Consider the following 17150-nt stretch of genomic DNA (forward strand, 5'->3'; position numbering starts at 1 on the left):
GGGTGTGAGCGTGTGTGTGAGTGTGCGTACGTGCGTGTGTGTGTGTGTGTGTGTGTGTGTGTGAGTGTGCTTGTGTGCTCGCCGACATGCGCGGATCCGGAACCTCTGATCTGGTGGACAGAGCTCTTCTTTACCTGTCCCCTTTCTGAACCTCCTTAGAGATTCAGATAAACATGGCTTTACCCTATCATTTTATATTAGTAAGTTTTAAAGATGCTGTTTGGGGACAGCTTGCAGGAACAGCCAACCTAGGTGGGTAGGTTAGGATGCTGAAACAAAGTAAGCAGGGGGCAGCTGAAGTGTAATTGCGGGTAGCTTTTGGTATCCGTCCGTTTTTCACCCCCCCTCCAATGTGGCCTCGTGCAAAAAAAAAAAGAAAAGAAAAGAAAAAAAAACTTTCTCCCCCCTGAGTGGATATGTTTCTTTTTTTGCAGATCATGATTTGCTCGTTCTGAATTCATGTGTTAACTTTTCCAAGGTAGAGGAAAAGGGAGTGGGGATTTGGTAGTAACATGTAATTATAGCTTCCACATGACCTGAAGGATCTTTCCACATAATTGGGAGGCTGGGGCTGCCCCTTTGACCTTCTCTCTTTCTTCACTCACTAAATTTAAACAATACCCGGCTAGCGGAGGCAAATGCCTTGTTTATTTGCGTATATTAAACATTCCTGTGTGTGTTGACAGATGATTCGGTGTCTCCTCGTATTTTTAAAGGACACTTTTTCAGTCCTCCCTGTTAGGGACAGTTGCTGGAGTTAATTTGTGTCTGTGTTGTGTCTGCTTGCTGGTCGTTCTGTCCACACTGGGTGGGTCAGGACCTGTAAGACTGGCTCCCATAGGTTTGCCTGGGATGTCCTCCACGGCACAGTTCCCTCTGTGGTGTCAATCCTGCTGTCCCTTGGAGAGTATCCAACAGATCTGGAGTTATCAGACTGGAGAACGAGGCAGGCTTTGTCCCTATAATAACCTATAATAACGTCTTTTTTTTTAAGGTATATGAATTTTAAACTCTTGGTAAATATTTTTCATTTATTGGTTTCAACACATTCAGAAATTCATATGTTTTGGAAGGGGTTTGCTTGGTATGTTCTGTTTGTAGATTAAAGTGTGTGTGTGTGTTTTTTTCTTGTTTTAAGAATGGCCAGCTTGTTTTTAGAGACAGACTGCCTTTAAATTTCATTAATTTTACATTCTATAAATGAAAGCCACCTGTCACGGCGTCACTGGCTAATTACGGTCAAGGACGATAATGAGGAAGAATAGTGTTTGGGGTATGTGGGGGTCTGGCTAAGAATTTCCCTGCCCACATCTGTAGTGCTTATTTTTGTGTGCATATGTGCATATATGTATATATAGTACGCATTTAATAATAGCATTTGGTGATATTAAAAATATTTCAGATTCAGAGCGAGAGCCCTTGCCTTCTCAGGAAGATTCTGTTTCAGAGTTAGGGAAGCTGCTTTAAACACGCTGAATTGACTAGAGTTCTTGTCTTTGGTGGCTTTAGAGTAAATGGGCTCCTCTAGAGTTTTGGTGAAAGCCTAAACTCGGTTTGGGGTGGCTCACTTTGTCAAAAGTTCAAGTAAGTGGGTCTTGCCTGTCATGTCAACATTCAGGAGGGCAAATAGGAGGACTGTTGTAAATCCCAGGCCAGCCTGGGCTATAGTGTAAGACTCTGACTTCCAAAGCCTATACATTTAAGGTCAGCCTGGTCTATATAGCAATTCCAGGACGACCAAGGCTGCACCATGAGACGGTGTCTCAAATAATAATTATAATTAATAGTATTATTTTTTTACTATCTTCTTCTCTAAGTTCATGGAAACAAGGTTCATTTATCTCCCCCCCACACACACACACGGCCTGCAGAAAATGTCTCTAAGCTCTAAGCACTTCCTTTAAATCTCCTGATTTATTGGCGTTTTCTATGAAAATATCCTGTTTCCCCCGCTCTCCGTCTCATTGCGACTAGCCCAGGTGCTCTCCAGCTCTTCCAGAGCTCTGACCTAGCTCAACACATGAGCAGCTCCCAGAGATACCAGCTCTGTTGAGTACTGAGAGCCATCAGCCCAGGGTGATCATGGCCTTTAGCATTCTGAGAAGAATTCAGAGCCACAGCTGGTACCAAAGTCTCTTCCTTCCGCTTAGGAGCGGTCAGTGGCTACTGACTGAGCTTGCTGCCCGTGTTGACAGGCATGTGCGATGCAGTTCCATGTGGAAGCCCTTGGCACCTAGGCTCAGCTCTGCCCTGCCCTTGGTTGCCGAAAGAATGCTCTACTCCAAAATCCACGTGATAGTGGTTTTGGTGGCCACGTTTTCTAAGCCGTGACAAGTGACAAAACTAAGGACAGAGGATGCTTTTTCTCCCCGCTGTTTCTTGGCGGGTGGCAGTCAGGGAGCGCATATATTCTGAGAGATCACAGTGTCCAAGGTACCTTAGTGGGGCAGACAGCTTGCTTCCCTGTCTTCACTGGTTGGGAGACTCCCCTCTTCTTTTTAGGATCTATGAAAGCTCTAGTCACATTTAAAGCTATATGAATTCAGTAACTATTTCATAAAAACAAGCTAATTTAAAACCACTATAGACCGGCTGCCAGCATTTAAAAATACTCACGGGCTTTTGAGTCCTGTCTCTGCAGGCTGCCCCTGCTGTTCACATGTGAGAGCGTGCACGGTAACATCCCCGGCTCCTACCAGAGGCTTTACCTGTGCATTGCCAATGCAGTGGTGTCAGCTTGTCCTACATCGGGAGCATATGCCCAGCACACACACACAGTACCATTATTTGGAAATTGTAGGTTTTCTGTGTAGCTCAGAAAGGCCAGAGACAAGCATAGTGTGGGTTCCATAAGACTCAAGCTCTACTCTGAAGAAGGCATAAGTGGGGTACATGCCCACTCATATCCAGCCACTGTGGATGCATTGACAACCCTCCACCCTTGTCTTGGCGTGGGTATGGACACATAAAGCCAATGCTTCAGACAGGCTGGTACCTCAGCTCTCTCTTGCAATCCAAGCCAAAAGCTCTTTCAAGTGGAGCCTTCCTTGCCCCACCTTCTGAGCGGCTGCTGGGACTGTGGAAGTATTTCAGGGAGACGCATCTTCAGACCCAGCCCAAGACAAACTGCATTGTTTTAGGCATTAACTCCTGCAACTGTAAAGAATGGAAATTCTCTTTCTCTTCCTCCCTCCATCTTCTTCTGCCTCCCTCCCTCCCGTCTCGTCTCCGTCTCTCCTTTTAAACACTTGTTCCCTGCATTGCCTGCCACTGCTCTGGCCCCGTGGGCCCTGCTGCTTGACTGGGCCCCTTGAATTCCATTAGATGAGCACAAAGAGCATGTGTCACCGGGGCTGCTCGGGGAGGGTGATGAGCAAAGCCAGTGTCTGTGGGTGGGCATGTGTTCTCATCACATCGAAGAGCTGCAGTGTGCAAAATCTGGCAGGGACTTGTTCCAAAGAAAAATCAAGCCAGTCCCCCCCTCCCCCGCCTTGAGGAATATTAAAAACACAGCTAACTCCCATGGAGAAGAAATGGAAGTGTTAGAGAATTTCTGTACTTGTGTTTAGTAATCTTTAAAACTGAGGGTCATCATAAAAATGTCAGGGGTGCGAGTCTGTTCATTGCATTATAGACATGTTAAATGTTCATTATAAACACTTGTCAAGGCTGGGGTGATGACACAGTGGTTTAGAGCCTTTGCTGCTCTTGCAGAGGACCTGGGTTCAGTTCCCAGCACCCACATTCATGGCAGCTCACAATGTAGCTAGTTGTTTTTATTACTCTTTGAGGGACCCGCGACCCAACTCCAAAATAAATCTCACGGAGTCTTATTCTTTCCTATGAATACCTGGCCTTAGCTTGCCATATTTCTCACCAGCTTTTCTTAACTGATTATCCCATCTACCTTTGCCTCTGGACTTTTATCTTTCTCCATTCTGTATACTTTTATTTATTTCTTACTCTCTGGCTTGCTATGTAGCTGGATAGCTGACCCCTAGGGTCCTCTCTCCTGCTTTTCTCGCTCCTTGATCTTCTCTTCCCAGATTTCTCCTATTTATTCTCTCTGCCTGCCAGCCCCGCCTGTCCTTTCTCCCGCCTAGCTATTGGCTGTTGAGATCTTTATTAGACCAATCAGGTGTTTTAGACAGGCAGAGTAACAAAGCTTCACAGAGTTAAACAAATGTAGCATAAAAGAATGCAACACATTTTTGCATCATAAACAAACGTTCCCCAGCATAAACGCATGGAACACATCTTCAACCAATATTCTACAGCATCACAACCTCCTGTAACTCCAGTTCCAGGGGATCTGACACCCTCCGTGGACACTAGGCACATATGTGATATACATACATACATACATACAGGCACTCACATGGCCTTAAAATAAGTATAAAAAAATTTTAAAGAATATTGTTGTCTAAGAGCTTAGAGGATTTTTTAGTGCTCACGGTGGGGGCATACAGTTCTGCTTCACAGTTTTGATCTTTGAAATGGTTTTATAAGAAAAGCCATTTTTTCTGGCAATTAAAGGTACTACTTAAGAAGTTTGCGTTGTATGTGGCCTGCCTTATGCATGAAGGAGCAGAGAGCAAAGACAACCTTGGCCTTGCACTCAGCTCCCTGAGAAGGTTCTGCACGTGTGCTAACTGTTTCCCTTGTCACAGTGGTCCTCCTTAGACTGTAGGAATGTTCCTCAGCAGGACCCAGGATACAGGGCCAGTGGTTCATCAAGTAAAGGCAGCTTGCTGCCAAGCCTGAGGACCCATGCGCTAGTGGGGACAGAACCAACTCATGGGGACTACCTTTGACCATACATGCCTTGTGTCATATAAATACCCCTCCCCTCATTAACACAGGCAAATGCTTTTTAGCCCCCAAACTTAGAGTTTATCCACTTCAACTACTTTTTAGTCAAGTAATGGTGATTATATATGCATTCTAGATCTCTAGAACATTTTAACCTTGCAAAGCCCAAACTCAACCTGGATAATTGAGGCCCCCTTCCCCTTCCCTCCCCACCCCAGGGCAACCACCGTACTGCTTTCTTTGTCCCTGGCTTTGACTAAGGCATTTAGAATTTAGATAACAATATAAATAGTGCAGTGGGCAGTGGTTTGTCCTTTTTTTTTTTTTTTTTTGGCTGGCTTATTTAGCATTCTCAAAGTTGATCCCATGTTGATTTCCTTCTTTATTAAGGTTGAATAATAACCCAGTGTGGATATTGCTACATTGTTTAACCATTTGTCTCTGGATGGGCCCAGCAGGTGTTTAGACGATTGCCGCCTCTTGGCTTATCGTGAATTCTGTAGTGAAAACGTATCTGAACGAGTCTGTGGCGGTGGAATTGCTGTGTAGTAAACGTTAAGGTTGGCTGTATGCAAACACGCAAGGAGACGCACTAGCGTGCATCGTGTTAGGCTTCGCCTTTTCGGTTTGCAGAACTTCCTTATAGACTGACTCACTGGAGGAAGTTGCTGGATACAGGGTGGCTTATTTGTGGTGCCTTAGGAATGGTAACTGTCCTAGAGAACCAGGCTGAAGGCCAGAGAGACGGCTGATGAACGAAGGCATTTGCTGCCGGGCTGATGACCTGGGTTCGATTCCTGGAGCCCACACAGTAGAAAGGGAAGAACTGACTGCAGGCTGTCCCAACCTCCACACATTCTCTCTCTCCCTCTCTCTCTCTCTCTCTCTCTCTCTCTCTCTCTCTCTCTCTCTCTCTCTCTCTCTCTCACACACACACACACACACACACACAAATTATTTAAAATAAAAATTGTAATCTTAAAAAGGGAGAGAGCGAGACCAAGCGTAATGTGATCTCAGCTTTGCTGTCGGGAACACACCACAGGATGAACTGAGTTGGAGGCTGACCGGCACCATGGTAAACATCTTTTTGTGGTTTTGTTTTTGACGCTAAAGTGTTGCTCACAATGATGGCTTTTACTGTGTTGACTTCAGAGAACCTCTTATGTGTGCCTGGCGTGGCAGCACATGCCTTTAGTGCCAGCACCTGGGAGTTAGTCAGGTGGATCTCTGAGAGTTCAGGGTTAGCCTGGTCTATATATGGAGTTCCAGGTCAACCCAGAATATACATATATTCCGTGTGTGTGTGTGATATGTGTATAGAATATATATATTTTATACACACATAGTGATATCCTGCCTTAAAAAAAAACTTTCTCCACTTCCTACGGTGCTACAGTTACAGACATGGGTCAGCACACATAGCTTATTAAATTTATTTTTAAAATAGTTTTCATGTCTTTCTTCTGTGTGTGTGTGTGTGTGTGCGCACACGCGCGCGCCCCCTCACACGAGCTGAGGATTGAACCTCTGGCCTTGTCCGTGTGCATCCTAGGTGAGCGCCCTGCCACTGATCTACATTTCCAGGCCTGTTCTCTTCCTTTTTCAAAAGACTTCAGTAAGCATGCCCTGCTCTGGGAAGTTTGTGATTGCGTAGGAATTCTGACAGTGCACCTTCGTGCGGCCCTGGGTCTTGGTGGCTTCTGGTTTTGTGCTATTAGAGGTATTCCGTTGCGTCTTACTACTTGAAGTTTTCTGCTTCAGTGGTCTGCGGGATGTTTCAGAAGCATGTGTTTGCTAACGCCCTTGGCAACATTAAAAGACTATGAAGCCCATTTTTTAAAAATCCAAAATTGAAAAGAGACCTCAAAAGCCCTCTGGCTCTTGTCCCTGTCTTGCCCTCCAAGAGGCTGTGGCTCAGTAGTAGACTTGACGTGTCACACCCAATTGTGAGAAGGGGATGTGTTACAGGTTAGGTCTGGGGATACTAATAAATCCCAAGTGGAATGACCTCTGTCCAGGGGAAACCGCCAAGATGGCCCCACCCCACCTTCCAGCTGTCGCTCTGTCCCAGAGTTAGTGATTCTCTTGGCTTTAAATTCCTTCATGGCCATTCCCTAAGCCAGTAGATCTGAAGATCCCAACAGCACCCATCCAGGGGCTTTCCCCAGAGCCCTGTTTGTAAGCAGTGTGGGGAGCGATGGGCAACCACCCTTTATCTGTCCCAGGTCACTAGCCTTGCTCAGTCCGTTTTCCATCTGAACGAGGGGTGCGATTTAGTTGCTCCTGGTCTTTCTAGCTGAAAGGGTTCCGGGGAAACTAAGTTGTTTATCATCTCTTCACCACGCGATGGGAGGCCTAACTACCAGTGTCTGCTGGGGAGTCAAGAATCCACCCCCCCCCCACACACACACACGGCGGGAGAGCAGTACCTTGAACAAGTTTCATTTGCTGCTTATCTTCCCCTCCCTAGAGAAGAAGGTGACAGGACTCTGGTGAAAAAGAACTGAATGAATCGCTGACTCTTGCCCCCTGAGAGGACAGCCCATGGGTGGATCTGCCTAGGATATAAAGCGAGGCTCATAAAAGCCCAGCCTGTGGCTTGTGGGCCTTGGCGCTTCTTCCTTCCTGTGGGCTAAATTATCACCTTTTGTTTGGAACAGATCTTAAGAAGGGCTGGCCTGTAAAAGATTTTGTAGGTTTTGAATTTGCTAAAACTGGTAAAGTAATTTCCTGCCCTTTTGACTGTGGGAGAAGGGCAGGGTAGCAGGGGAAATAAATGTGGCCGTGCACGGGACAGAAGGAGGCAGACGTTTCAGGGCATTATTGATGCCTATAGACCTAGATTTCACTCTCACCGGCCGCAGGTTGTCTGCTGACATTCTTACTCCTTGGCTCTCACCAATGAGGAGGTCAAGGGTAAAACTAGAAGGAGGCATGGAAGTTCAGCGGCTCTGGGTCTGTCCTGGGTTGGAGACGATCGACTTTAAGCCACCCCCTTTGCTGTTTGTGTTTTGAAAGCCTGGTTTTCTTTTATTGCTGGTGTGATTTAATGTGGTGGGGGTTCCTTCTGTCCAGTGGTTCAGGGTCTCTGTTAGCTGGCCATGATTGCTTTCAGGTAAAAAGAAGAGTTTGTCTGCCTCAAGATGGAAATCTCTTAAATCTTGGTTAATCATGAACTCTGCCGACCCTGGGCTAAGGAGAGCAGACGGAGCCCTAAACATCAGTTCAGCTTTGGTCCTTTGCCTCCCAGGGCTCTCTTGTCCCCAGTTTTTGCCCTGAAACTCAGCCCTCTAGGGCACATGATTAGTCTCTAAGAATTAGACACATTTGTTTTTCAAAACAAAACAAAACCTAAATAAAATAAAGCTTATTTCTAAAACTACTGATGTCAAAGTTATGCTTTGGTGATTTTTTTTTCCATTTATCATTTCCTGAAAGCACCATATTAGCATTTTTTAAAGTTGCATATAATGCATGTAATCATGGCACCTGCTGCAGATGCATTGCATTTTTGTGGTTCTGTAGTAACTGGGTCAGGGGCCAGAGCATCACAGTAAGGCAGGGTGGAGCAGAGGAGAGGGCCCTGCGGCAGGCCGAGGCCTGATATAACCTTATCTTGTACCTGGAATCCCCACCTAGCGTGTGCTCAGTTTCTAGAAAGAATTTTGATTTCTTTTTTTTAAAAATTCATTTTTATTTTATGTGCATTGGTGTTTTGCCATGGGTGTCTGATTCCCTGAACTGGAGTTACAGATAGTTGTGAGCTGCCATGTGTGTGCTGGGAATTAAACCCAGGTCCTCTGGAAAAGCAGCCAGGGCTCTTGAGTGCTGAGCCATCTCCAGTGCCAAGCCCCCTTCCCCGGGTTTTAAGAACTTGGATTGTTATTTTTTTAAAAAGTGTGGTTTGGTTTGTGTGTGCTTTTGAATCTGATGGATCTGTTCTTGTTGCCAGAGGGCATGAGAGGCTTAACTACCTGGAGCCAGTGTTTTCGAATTCTATAATTACAGGTGCAGTCCCCAGCCTCCAGCTGTTGCAGGGTAGGGGTCACCCTTGGCTGGCCACGCCCACTTTGGTGGAGGGGGGTAGAGATCTGATTTTCAGCTGTAACGAGTAAAGGACAGAGTCTCTTTGGCTCTTCACAAGCAGGGTCTCCATCCCCAATGACTCTGCACGCAACACACTCAGGAAAGCAACAGGCCCCCCAAAATAAAGCAGTAGACACAAAAAGAAACCAGGAAAAGTCACCTGAGCGGTGTTTTCATCCCCCATCATCCCCTATTATCTCGGCAGGGTGCCCCGGAAGGCCACACTGACACAGAGTGTGGACTAAGAGCATCTTAGGTCACCTGCCGTACACAGCATGGCTGGAATCGCTTTTCAGGTGCTGAATTGAAGATGGACCTTTTTGGGGGGAGAGGTTTTGGTTTTGTTTTCTGTTTTTCAAGACAGAGTCTCTCTTCGTAACCAGGAACTTGCTTTTGTAGACCAGGCTGGCCTCCAACTCACAGAGATCCACCTGCCTCTGCCTCCCGAGTGCTGGAATTAAAGGAGGGCGCCACCACTGCCCAGCAGAGATTTACTTTTGATAATCCCTTCTCTCCAGGTTCTTCACTGTCATTTTTCTGCTGACCGGAGTGTGTTATGGTTTGAGATAGCACGGCAGAACCGGATGTAGGAGATAGATGCTTAGGTGTGAAATTAGCAATTTCATGTTAAATGCTAAGCTAACGAATGCACTCTGTGAACTACTGCCAAGTAGCACAGACTAGCCTTTCCTAAGGGGACGCCCAGTGTGAGTCTGCACTGCTCCTGCGCTTTCCATGCTTGGGGTGTGTGAATTCACTCCTGGAACTGACACTCCTGGCTACAGAAAACTGTTGGGAACCGCAGAAAGCCCAAACTGTCTGGGCCATGGGATCTTCCAGCTCACTAGGAGCCTCTGTTGTTAGCACTTACAGGTGCCCTAGTCGTTTGCCCCGCCCCCACCCCACCCTGGCTTCTTCAGCTCCTTAGGTTCACGTCCAGTTTTTGTTCCTTTGACTTCCCTGATGACTCTTGACCATTATGGGCCACAGCACACAGCAGCAAAGAAAAGGGAAAGAAAAACTGGACTGGGGAATGGCACGTTGCCTGGTACCCCAGCCTTGTGCATGCACACTGCCTGGTACCCCAGCCTTATGCATGACACACTGCCTGGTATCCCTACCTTGGGATACCCAGAAAGTCTGTGGGGCCAAGGCAGCAGGCCCTGTGCAAGAGAATGTGCTAGCAGGTACAGTGCCTCTGAAGCTCTGGCTTCTCTATGCCCCGAAGGTTTGGGTCAGATCAGTATAGAAGTGTGAGCATGCTCAACAGCACTGTCTGTTAGGCCAGGTACTGGCGGGCTTCCCTAACTGACACTAGCAACGCCATTTCTCTTGTGAAGCAAACAGTCTCGGTTCAGAAAGGACCCGGACCCCTTCACAGAGCCTGCCTGTGGGTGCCTGAGAGGAGAGCTACTGCCCTCCCAGACTTACGAACCCTGCCGGAAATGGCATCTCTGCAACTAAACCGTTTTCCACAATAGGCCAACCAACCATCCACACAGTGTCTGTTTAAATCATTAATCTGGAGACCCTGTTTCTTCTGCATTTAAGCTCCAGAGCAAATGCTCTACCTTGGGTGACTTGTACAAAGCAGAAAACCATGTAACCATCGTGCATCCAACCACATGAATCTCTTTTCTCACCCATCAAGTTCAGAATTTTTTTTTAAGACCAGGGTAATCATCTTTTATAAATTCTTAAGTAATTGATGCTTAAGATGAACACTGAAAAAGCAACGCCAGTGGACGATGACCAATACCTTCGGCTTCTCGGCACATTTGCCTTTGCCATAGTATCTTACTGATTAATTTTCCAGAACTCACTAGGCATACATCATTAACATACACGTATATGGGCAATTTGGTGAAATCTAAGCGTCTTTCTAAATCAGTGGGCATGGCATAGGGGTGTGATTAAGATGAAGACAAAGTGGTCATACCTGGCTCCCAGAGAGGCTGGTGTTTGGGCTCAGAGGGCGCCTGGGAAGTGGACTGCGGAGTCTGGGACCCAGCTAATCCCCCTCTAGGTCTGGGGGAGTGGTGAAGGGGCTGGAAGGAAGTGAACCTCTTGTTTAACGTGATGGAGAGATAAAGAAGCCATGTGATCAGATAAGGCCTGGCCATGGGGTGTGCTGGGGAGGATTTATGGCGGTATGAAATTGGCTCCATTCCTGCAGGAAGAGGGGGCGGGCAGAGGGTCACAGATGGCAGGCGGAACCTCTCCCTCTGTAGGTGTGCCTGCAGCGCCATCCGTCCTGGGTTTTATGACCCTGTCTGCTGCTGAGGCCGGTGGTCTCAGATGCTGTCTCCTCAGGTGCCCGACAGCTGGCAGGGCCCACGTTCTGCAAACTTACTCTTCAGTGGGCGGGAGTGCTGTGGTTTAGAGACCCACCTTAGTGATTAAAGCCAGCCTTCCAGCCAAAACAGTGCGCTACAACTTCCCAAGTCGCTGCAGCTCTGACACGTGGCCTTTATTGCTGGCATCAGGGTGGATTCGGTCTTCCTTTTGTAAAGAAAATGAAACTCAAAGAAAGGGCCTCAGCAACCAGGGAGATCTGCCAGTGCTGACCAGCCTTGCCCGGGAGCACACATCCTAGACAGGACTAGGAGCAGCTGTCTCAGCTTCCTACAGTTCTCTGTTTACGTCTGTAACGTGGCCTGCTCCAAATCTGAATCGAGTGGCGTGGCCGTGGAATCCTGCCATAGATTGTTACCTGCCTCTTTCTCATTCTGAGTGCCTGTAGGAAACTAGTCAGCATGTTGGGATCGTAGGGGTTTTTTTTCCCTTCTTCTTCTAAGAAACCACATTTGAATGGAAAGGTCCCCAGTCTGGCCAGTTTGGCACAGTGTCATTGGTACTGGCACTGGCTGCCTGGGCTCTTCAGCTCACATGCTTACCTGGCCTCATTCAGTTGATATTGGGGCCACATCCAAAGTTTAAAAGTCTCCACCGGCACACACTGCAAGCATGCCAGTTTCGGGAGCTTTTGTTTTGTTTTGTTTCCTTTTTTTTCTTTTTGACAGTGGTAGCATGATTTGAAGGTGTGTCTAAAGCTACCAGTAGCATGTTTTTGCATGTGAAAAATTTTTAAATGAACCTGTCCTCCAGCTTCCTGCTGCACACTCGTAAATAAACCTCACACCTGCAGTGTCTGATTAGTTTTAGCAGGGAAGGAGAGAGGGCAGGGAGTTTTCCTCTATACCAGGCAGAATGAAGTGCTTGAGGAACTTCTGTGGGCCACAGGTAGGAAACGGTTGATTGGCTTGGGGCTATATAGGTGGATACCAAACATCACCACATGCTCAGGTTTGGTTTTAAGCCCCTACCACCCCACCCCCACCCCCATGGAGAAGATCTGTGCCTGGGGAAGGCACTTGTTAGGAATGGTCAAATTGGAAGGACAGAGGCCTTAGAGTACAAGCAAAGGCACAGTCAACACCGCTGTAGCCTAGGAGCCAAGGGGTGGGATGTTTGTTTTTTTTAATCTCTAATAAATGTGTACTTAGGTGGAGTTAGTGGCCCTAACACAATGTAGATCTCTCCTTTTCATGTCTGCTTAATCCCCTCAAATGAAGGACACACAATTGAAACTCAGAAAGTAAAAATTACTCTTTAGCCACTGTGTGGAGAGTTTCAGTGCCCACCCCAGCCATTTCCTGAGGCATTGAGTTCATCTTGCCCTTGTAGACTATTTGACAAAGTGTATTGTGTGCTAGAATTATGATTCCCAGGAATTCCTGTTGTTTCTGGGATTAATGGCATACGGGGGAGAAAATGTGGGTATTCTCTGGAATTGCTTACATACATATAACCAAAAGATACGGCATCTAATTGATGTCAGTGTGGCGATTTCTCAGAAAATTAGGAAATAACCTTCTTCAAGACCCAGTAATACCACTTTGGGGTATATAGCCAAAGGATGCTCAATCGTGCCACAAGGACATGTGCTCAACTATGTTCATAGCAGCTTTGTTTGTCATAGCCAGAACCTGGAAACAACCTAAATGCCCCTCAACCAAAGAATAGATAAGGAAAATATGGTACATTTGCACAATGGAGTACTACACAACAGAAAAAAATAACACCTTGAATTTTGCAGGAAAATGGATGGAGCTAGGAAACATTATTTTGAGTGAGGTAACCCAGATCCAGAAAGACAAATATCACATGTACTCACTCATAAGTGGCTTTAAAACATAAAGCAAAGAAAACCAGCCTACAAACACAGTCCCAGAGAACTTACACAACAATATGGACACTAAGAGAGACTTACATAGATCTAATCTACATGGGAAGTAGAAAGTCTAAAAAGACAAGATTTCCTGAGTAAATTGGGAGCATGGGGACCTTGGGGGAGGGTTGAGGGGAGAAGTGAGAGGCAGGGAGGGGAGCAGAGAAAAATGTAGAGCTCAATAAATATCAATTAAAAAAACAAAACAAAAAGATATGGCATCTAGTAGAAGGAAGATGGTGGTGGTGGTGGTTGTGATGGTGGTGATGGTAATGATGATGACGATGGTTGTTACCACCACTGCTCCTCATTTATTTGGGGGACATGTCGTGACACATGTATGGAGATCAGGACAACTTGGGGGAATCAGCTCTCTCCTTCATTTTGTGGATCCTTGCTATGGTAGTTTGTCAGGCTTGGTGACAAGTGCCTCTGCCTGCTGAGCCACCTCACCGGCCCACACCTCTGAGTTCTCAAGCACAGCCTTATTAAATCCTGAGGTGAGCAAGACTCTAGGACTAGAGGTGCAGGTGTGACCTGTGCCATCTGCGTGCACATCTTCAAGGGTGACCTCTGACGCTTCGTTCGGCTTTCCTCTTGCTAGCACTGGTAACTCCTGCCTGTATCCCCAGCCCATTGAAAGGGTCCTGGCTAGGATGATATGATACCTCATTGCCTTGCTTTTAGGCCAGAGAATCACAAGTTCAACCTAGGGAGACGCTACCTCAAAATAAAAATCATAGAAAGGACTAACGGGTGACCGAGATCACTCAGAGGTGAAGAAGGCGACTGGCCACCAAGCCTGACAACCTTGAGTTTGACCCCGTGGATCCACCTGGTGGAAGGTGAGAACCAACTCCCACAGGTTGTCCTCGGACCTTCACGTGTTCACTGTGGCATGTGGCGCGCGCACACACACGTAATTAAATGTAAAAAGGAGTGGATATAGCTCAGTAGCCAAGAAGTTGTCTTTCATACACAGAGCTACTCTCTATAAAAATCTATGATCATAGCTTGGCTAAGCTATTGTGGTTTGTAAGCAAATGAGTATCGATACAGGGACTTGGGTAGTTTCAATTTTTTAAAATACCTATTCATACTACATTGTCAGTCCATCGATCCTGCACCCTGTTGATGGGCTCGGTACCATTGTAAGCCCTAAGGATTAGTGGTGAACGAACATGGCAAAGTCTCCACCCTCACTGAGTTTTATCCTGGTGGGCAAATAGGTTTCAGGGCCAGCAGTGGGAAGAGATTTGGGGGAGGTGGGAGTGGGGGGGGCTGCTTTTACAGATGCCAAGAAAGTGTTCTCTAGTGGAGTATGTTGTGCAGGGACCCAGGTGAGATAGAACATACGTGATTATATGTGGAGAGAATGGTGAGACGTGAGATGGAAAGAAATGGCAACCGTGAGACCCTAAAGCAGCAATGTGGAGGGCCTGCAAGGAGGCCCTTGGGATGGGAGCCGCGTTCAGGAAGTCAGTAGGAGGATATGGCAGGGTTTGAGCTCTTAGTACACGTGATGCAATCTGACTGACCTTTCTGTTTTCGGGGACCACGGACAAGCATGGACATAGGATGCCAGTCAGGGTACCACTACAGTAGCCTCAGGTTATGGGATGACCAGTAGGGTCAGCATAGAGACTGGGGTAAGAACCCAAAAGCGTAGGAAGACCTTGGGAAGGAAAACATGTATTGCTTGAGATGGCTTAGACACCTAAGCAGAGACATGTCATCACCCACTGTTGTCACTGGTCTGGATCTTGGCAGGTAGGAGGCTGGGCAGAAGTGTGAAGACGGGCATTGTTGGCATAGAGCAATGTTGAGGTGGAGGATGGGGTGTGGATCAGCCGGTGTGACTGGAGAGGTTGTGCAGACATGACGGGCATGGGGGCAGGGCTCAGCTGGCTGAGTTGGTTTTCCCAACAAAACAAGGGCATCCATCACCTCGGAGCCAGAAGGCAGGAGGCTCTCTGAAGTCATTTAGGCAGAGGGCAGATGTAGTAGAACGTAAGCCCGCTTACAGTCAGTGGCTGTGGCTTAGAATAAGCCCTGTGAGCAAAGTGCAGTGGGGTTTCCCTGTGACCGAATGCAGCGGCCTGAGAGAGCCCAGTGGAGAGGAGTAGAAAGCAGGGCGGGAAGAGGTAGTCAGCAAGAGACCCCTGGCCCTAGTGGGGGGGAACTGTGAAAGCAGGAAGTCATGGTTGGAGAGGAGGGTTGTTGGCGATGGCTCACGCCTGCATGCAATTGAGGCTATGGAAACAGGAGAATCAGCCTCCTCTGCAACCTAGGCTTCATGAGACTATCCGAAAGGAAAAAATAAATGAGATTTGGAGGTGGTGCCCAACCAGGGATTGACTTGGTGCTCCGGACATAGATAGCCGTGGTTGAATGCAAAGGCATTGGAAGGGAGAGAGTTCCAGAAGCAAGATGCAGCGGTGTCGGGAAATCCCTCAGGGACGTGAGTGGCACACTAGGGGGTGCGCAGAGGGAAGGGCAGTTTGCCTGGCTGGTAAAGTCTTCCTGGAATTGGGGTTGGGGTGTGGAACGCAGAGTTGAAGAAAACTCAGCAGGTAGAGAATGGTTTAGCGGCGCGCGCGCGCACACACACACACACACACACACACACACACACACACACACACACACACACACGTCTCTGTCAGACCAGGGCAAGGGCGCATTAGCCTGAGAGAGCCGCCACAGGCGCCTTCCCTGAGTCTAGGTGAAGAGAGCAGAAGGGACTTTTGTGTGGGACAGACAGGACGTTGCCTGGGTGTGGGAAGGAATGAAATCACAGTAGCAGATCACAGGAAGTTTGGGTGAGAGGGGAGCAGAGGCACGGGAGACAGGCTGTCTCTGAGACTGTGGCCTTTGTCCCAGAGTGCTGAGGTGAGACACAGTCCTGTCATTCTCTGTTACTGCTTCCCTCAGCTCCGTACAGGGCCTGACATAGAAGATGGCAGTTTGTGTTCTCATGGGCAAGACAAACAAATGAATTTTATGCAAAGAAAGAAAATATCAAGCCAGAATTATTTATCCTCAAACCAACAAACAATGAAAAGAAGCATGAGTTGGTCTTTGGAAGAAAGGGGATCTTTGGCCATAGTACAGTAGAGCTTAGGCAGATTCATATATTTCGACTGAGGAGATGGAAATCACAAGCAAAGGCTACAGGGGTGTGGGGTGAGTTGAAGCCTTCCCGCCTATAGAAATGGTGCATGGGACGGGGACTTTGTAATTTAGAAGTGAATTTTGATATTGCTTGCTAAATAGAATTCCTAATGTCATAACATGTTAAAGGTTCGTCATTTCTTGTAAACTAGGTTTAAAAGATTAAAGTTGTAACATCCTTTTAAGTTAATAGGCTTGGCGTTTCAGCCCAGACGTCAAATTCTGGAGCTCAGTTTATTCATTCCATTCATGTGCAGCACCCGGAAACTGGAGGACATAATTCCCGTGTGGTCTTCAAAGACTCATAAGGAAGATTTGTTAATCAGTGGGTGTCTCTTCTAAGATGAACTGTGGTATTACGATACATGCTGTTTTTCCTAAATGTCAAGACGGACTCCCATTCTGGGTTATATTGTTAACCGTATTTCTGCGACAAATCGAGAGAAGTGTCTCGCCCTGGGAAGTGTGTTCTGCAGCTACTAGACTGTTGTCATGCCCCTTCTTGTTGTCGTTTTAGTGACAGCTATATTGTGCGTGTCAAGGCTGTGGTTATGACCAGAGATGACTCCAGCGGGGGATGGTTCCCACAGGAAGGAGGCGGGATCAGTCGCGTTGGGGTGTGTAAGGTGATGCACCCTGAAGGCAATGGACGAAGCGGCTTTCTCATCCATGGTGAACGACAGAAAGACAAACTGGTAATGACAGACCCACATCGCGGGCGTTAAAATTGCAATGACTGGTTTCTGTACATATAATCCTCCCTTTCCAGTGCTGTCTCTTGGCCGCACACCATACAGAGCGCATGCCACAAGGGTATTCGACCATCTTGTTTGCATCTTTGATT

General features: G+C 47.2%; 1 protein-coding gene across 1 annotated transcript in view; it reads left to right on the forward strand.

The window, feature by feature from the left end:
- The window catches only part of Spred2 (sprouty related EVH1 domain containing 2), a 106219-nt gene that overhangs the window by 57079 nt on the left and 31990 nt on the right, over positions 1-17150 (forward strand). Inside the window, exon 2 of the mRNA XM_075944412.1 lies at positions 16824-17001. Within this exon, the coding sequence (XP_075800527.1) occupies positions 16824-17001 (178 nt within the window). The remainder of the gene's footprint in view (positions 1-16823; positions 17002-17150) is intronic.

The sequence above is a fragment of the Microtus pennsylvanicus genome, chromosome 12 (genome assembly GCF_037038515.1).
Source record: "Microtus pennsylvanicus isolate mMicPen1 chromosome 12, mMicPen1.hap1, whole genome shotgun sequence".
Lineage (NCBI taxonomy): Eukaryota > Metazoa > Chordata > Mammalia > Rodentia > Cricetidae > Microtus > Microtus pennsylvanicus.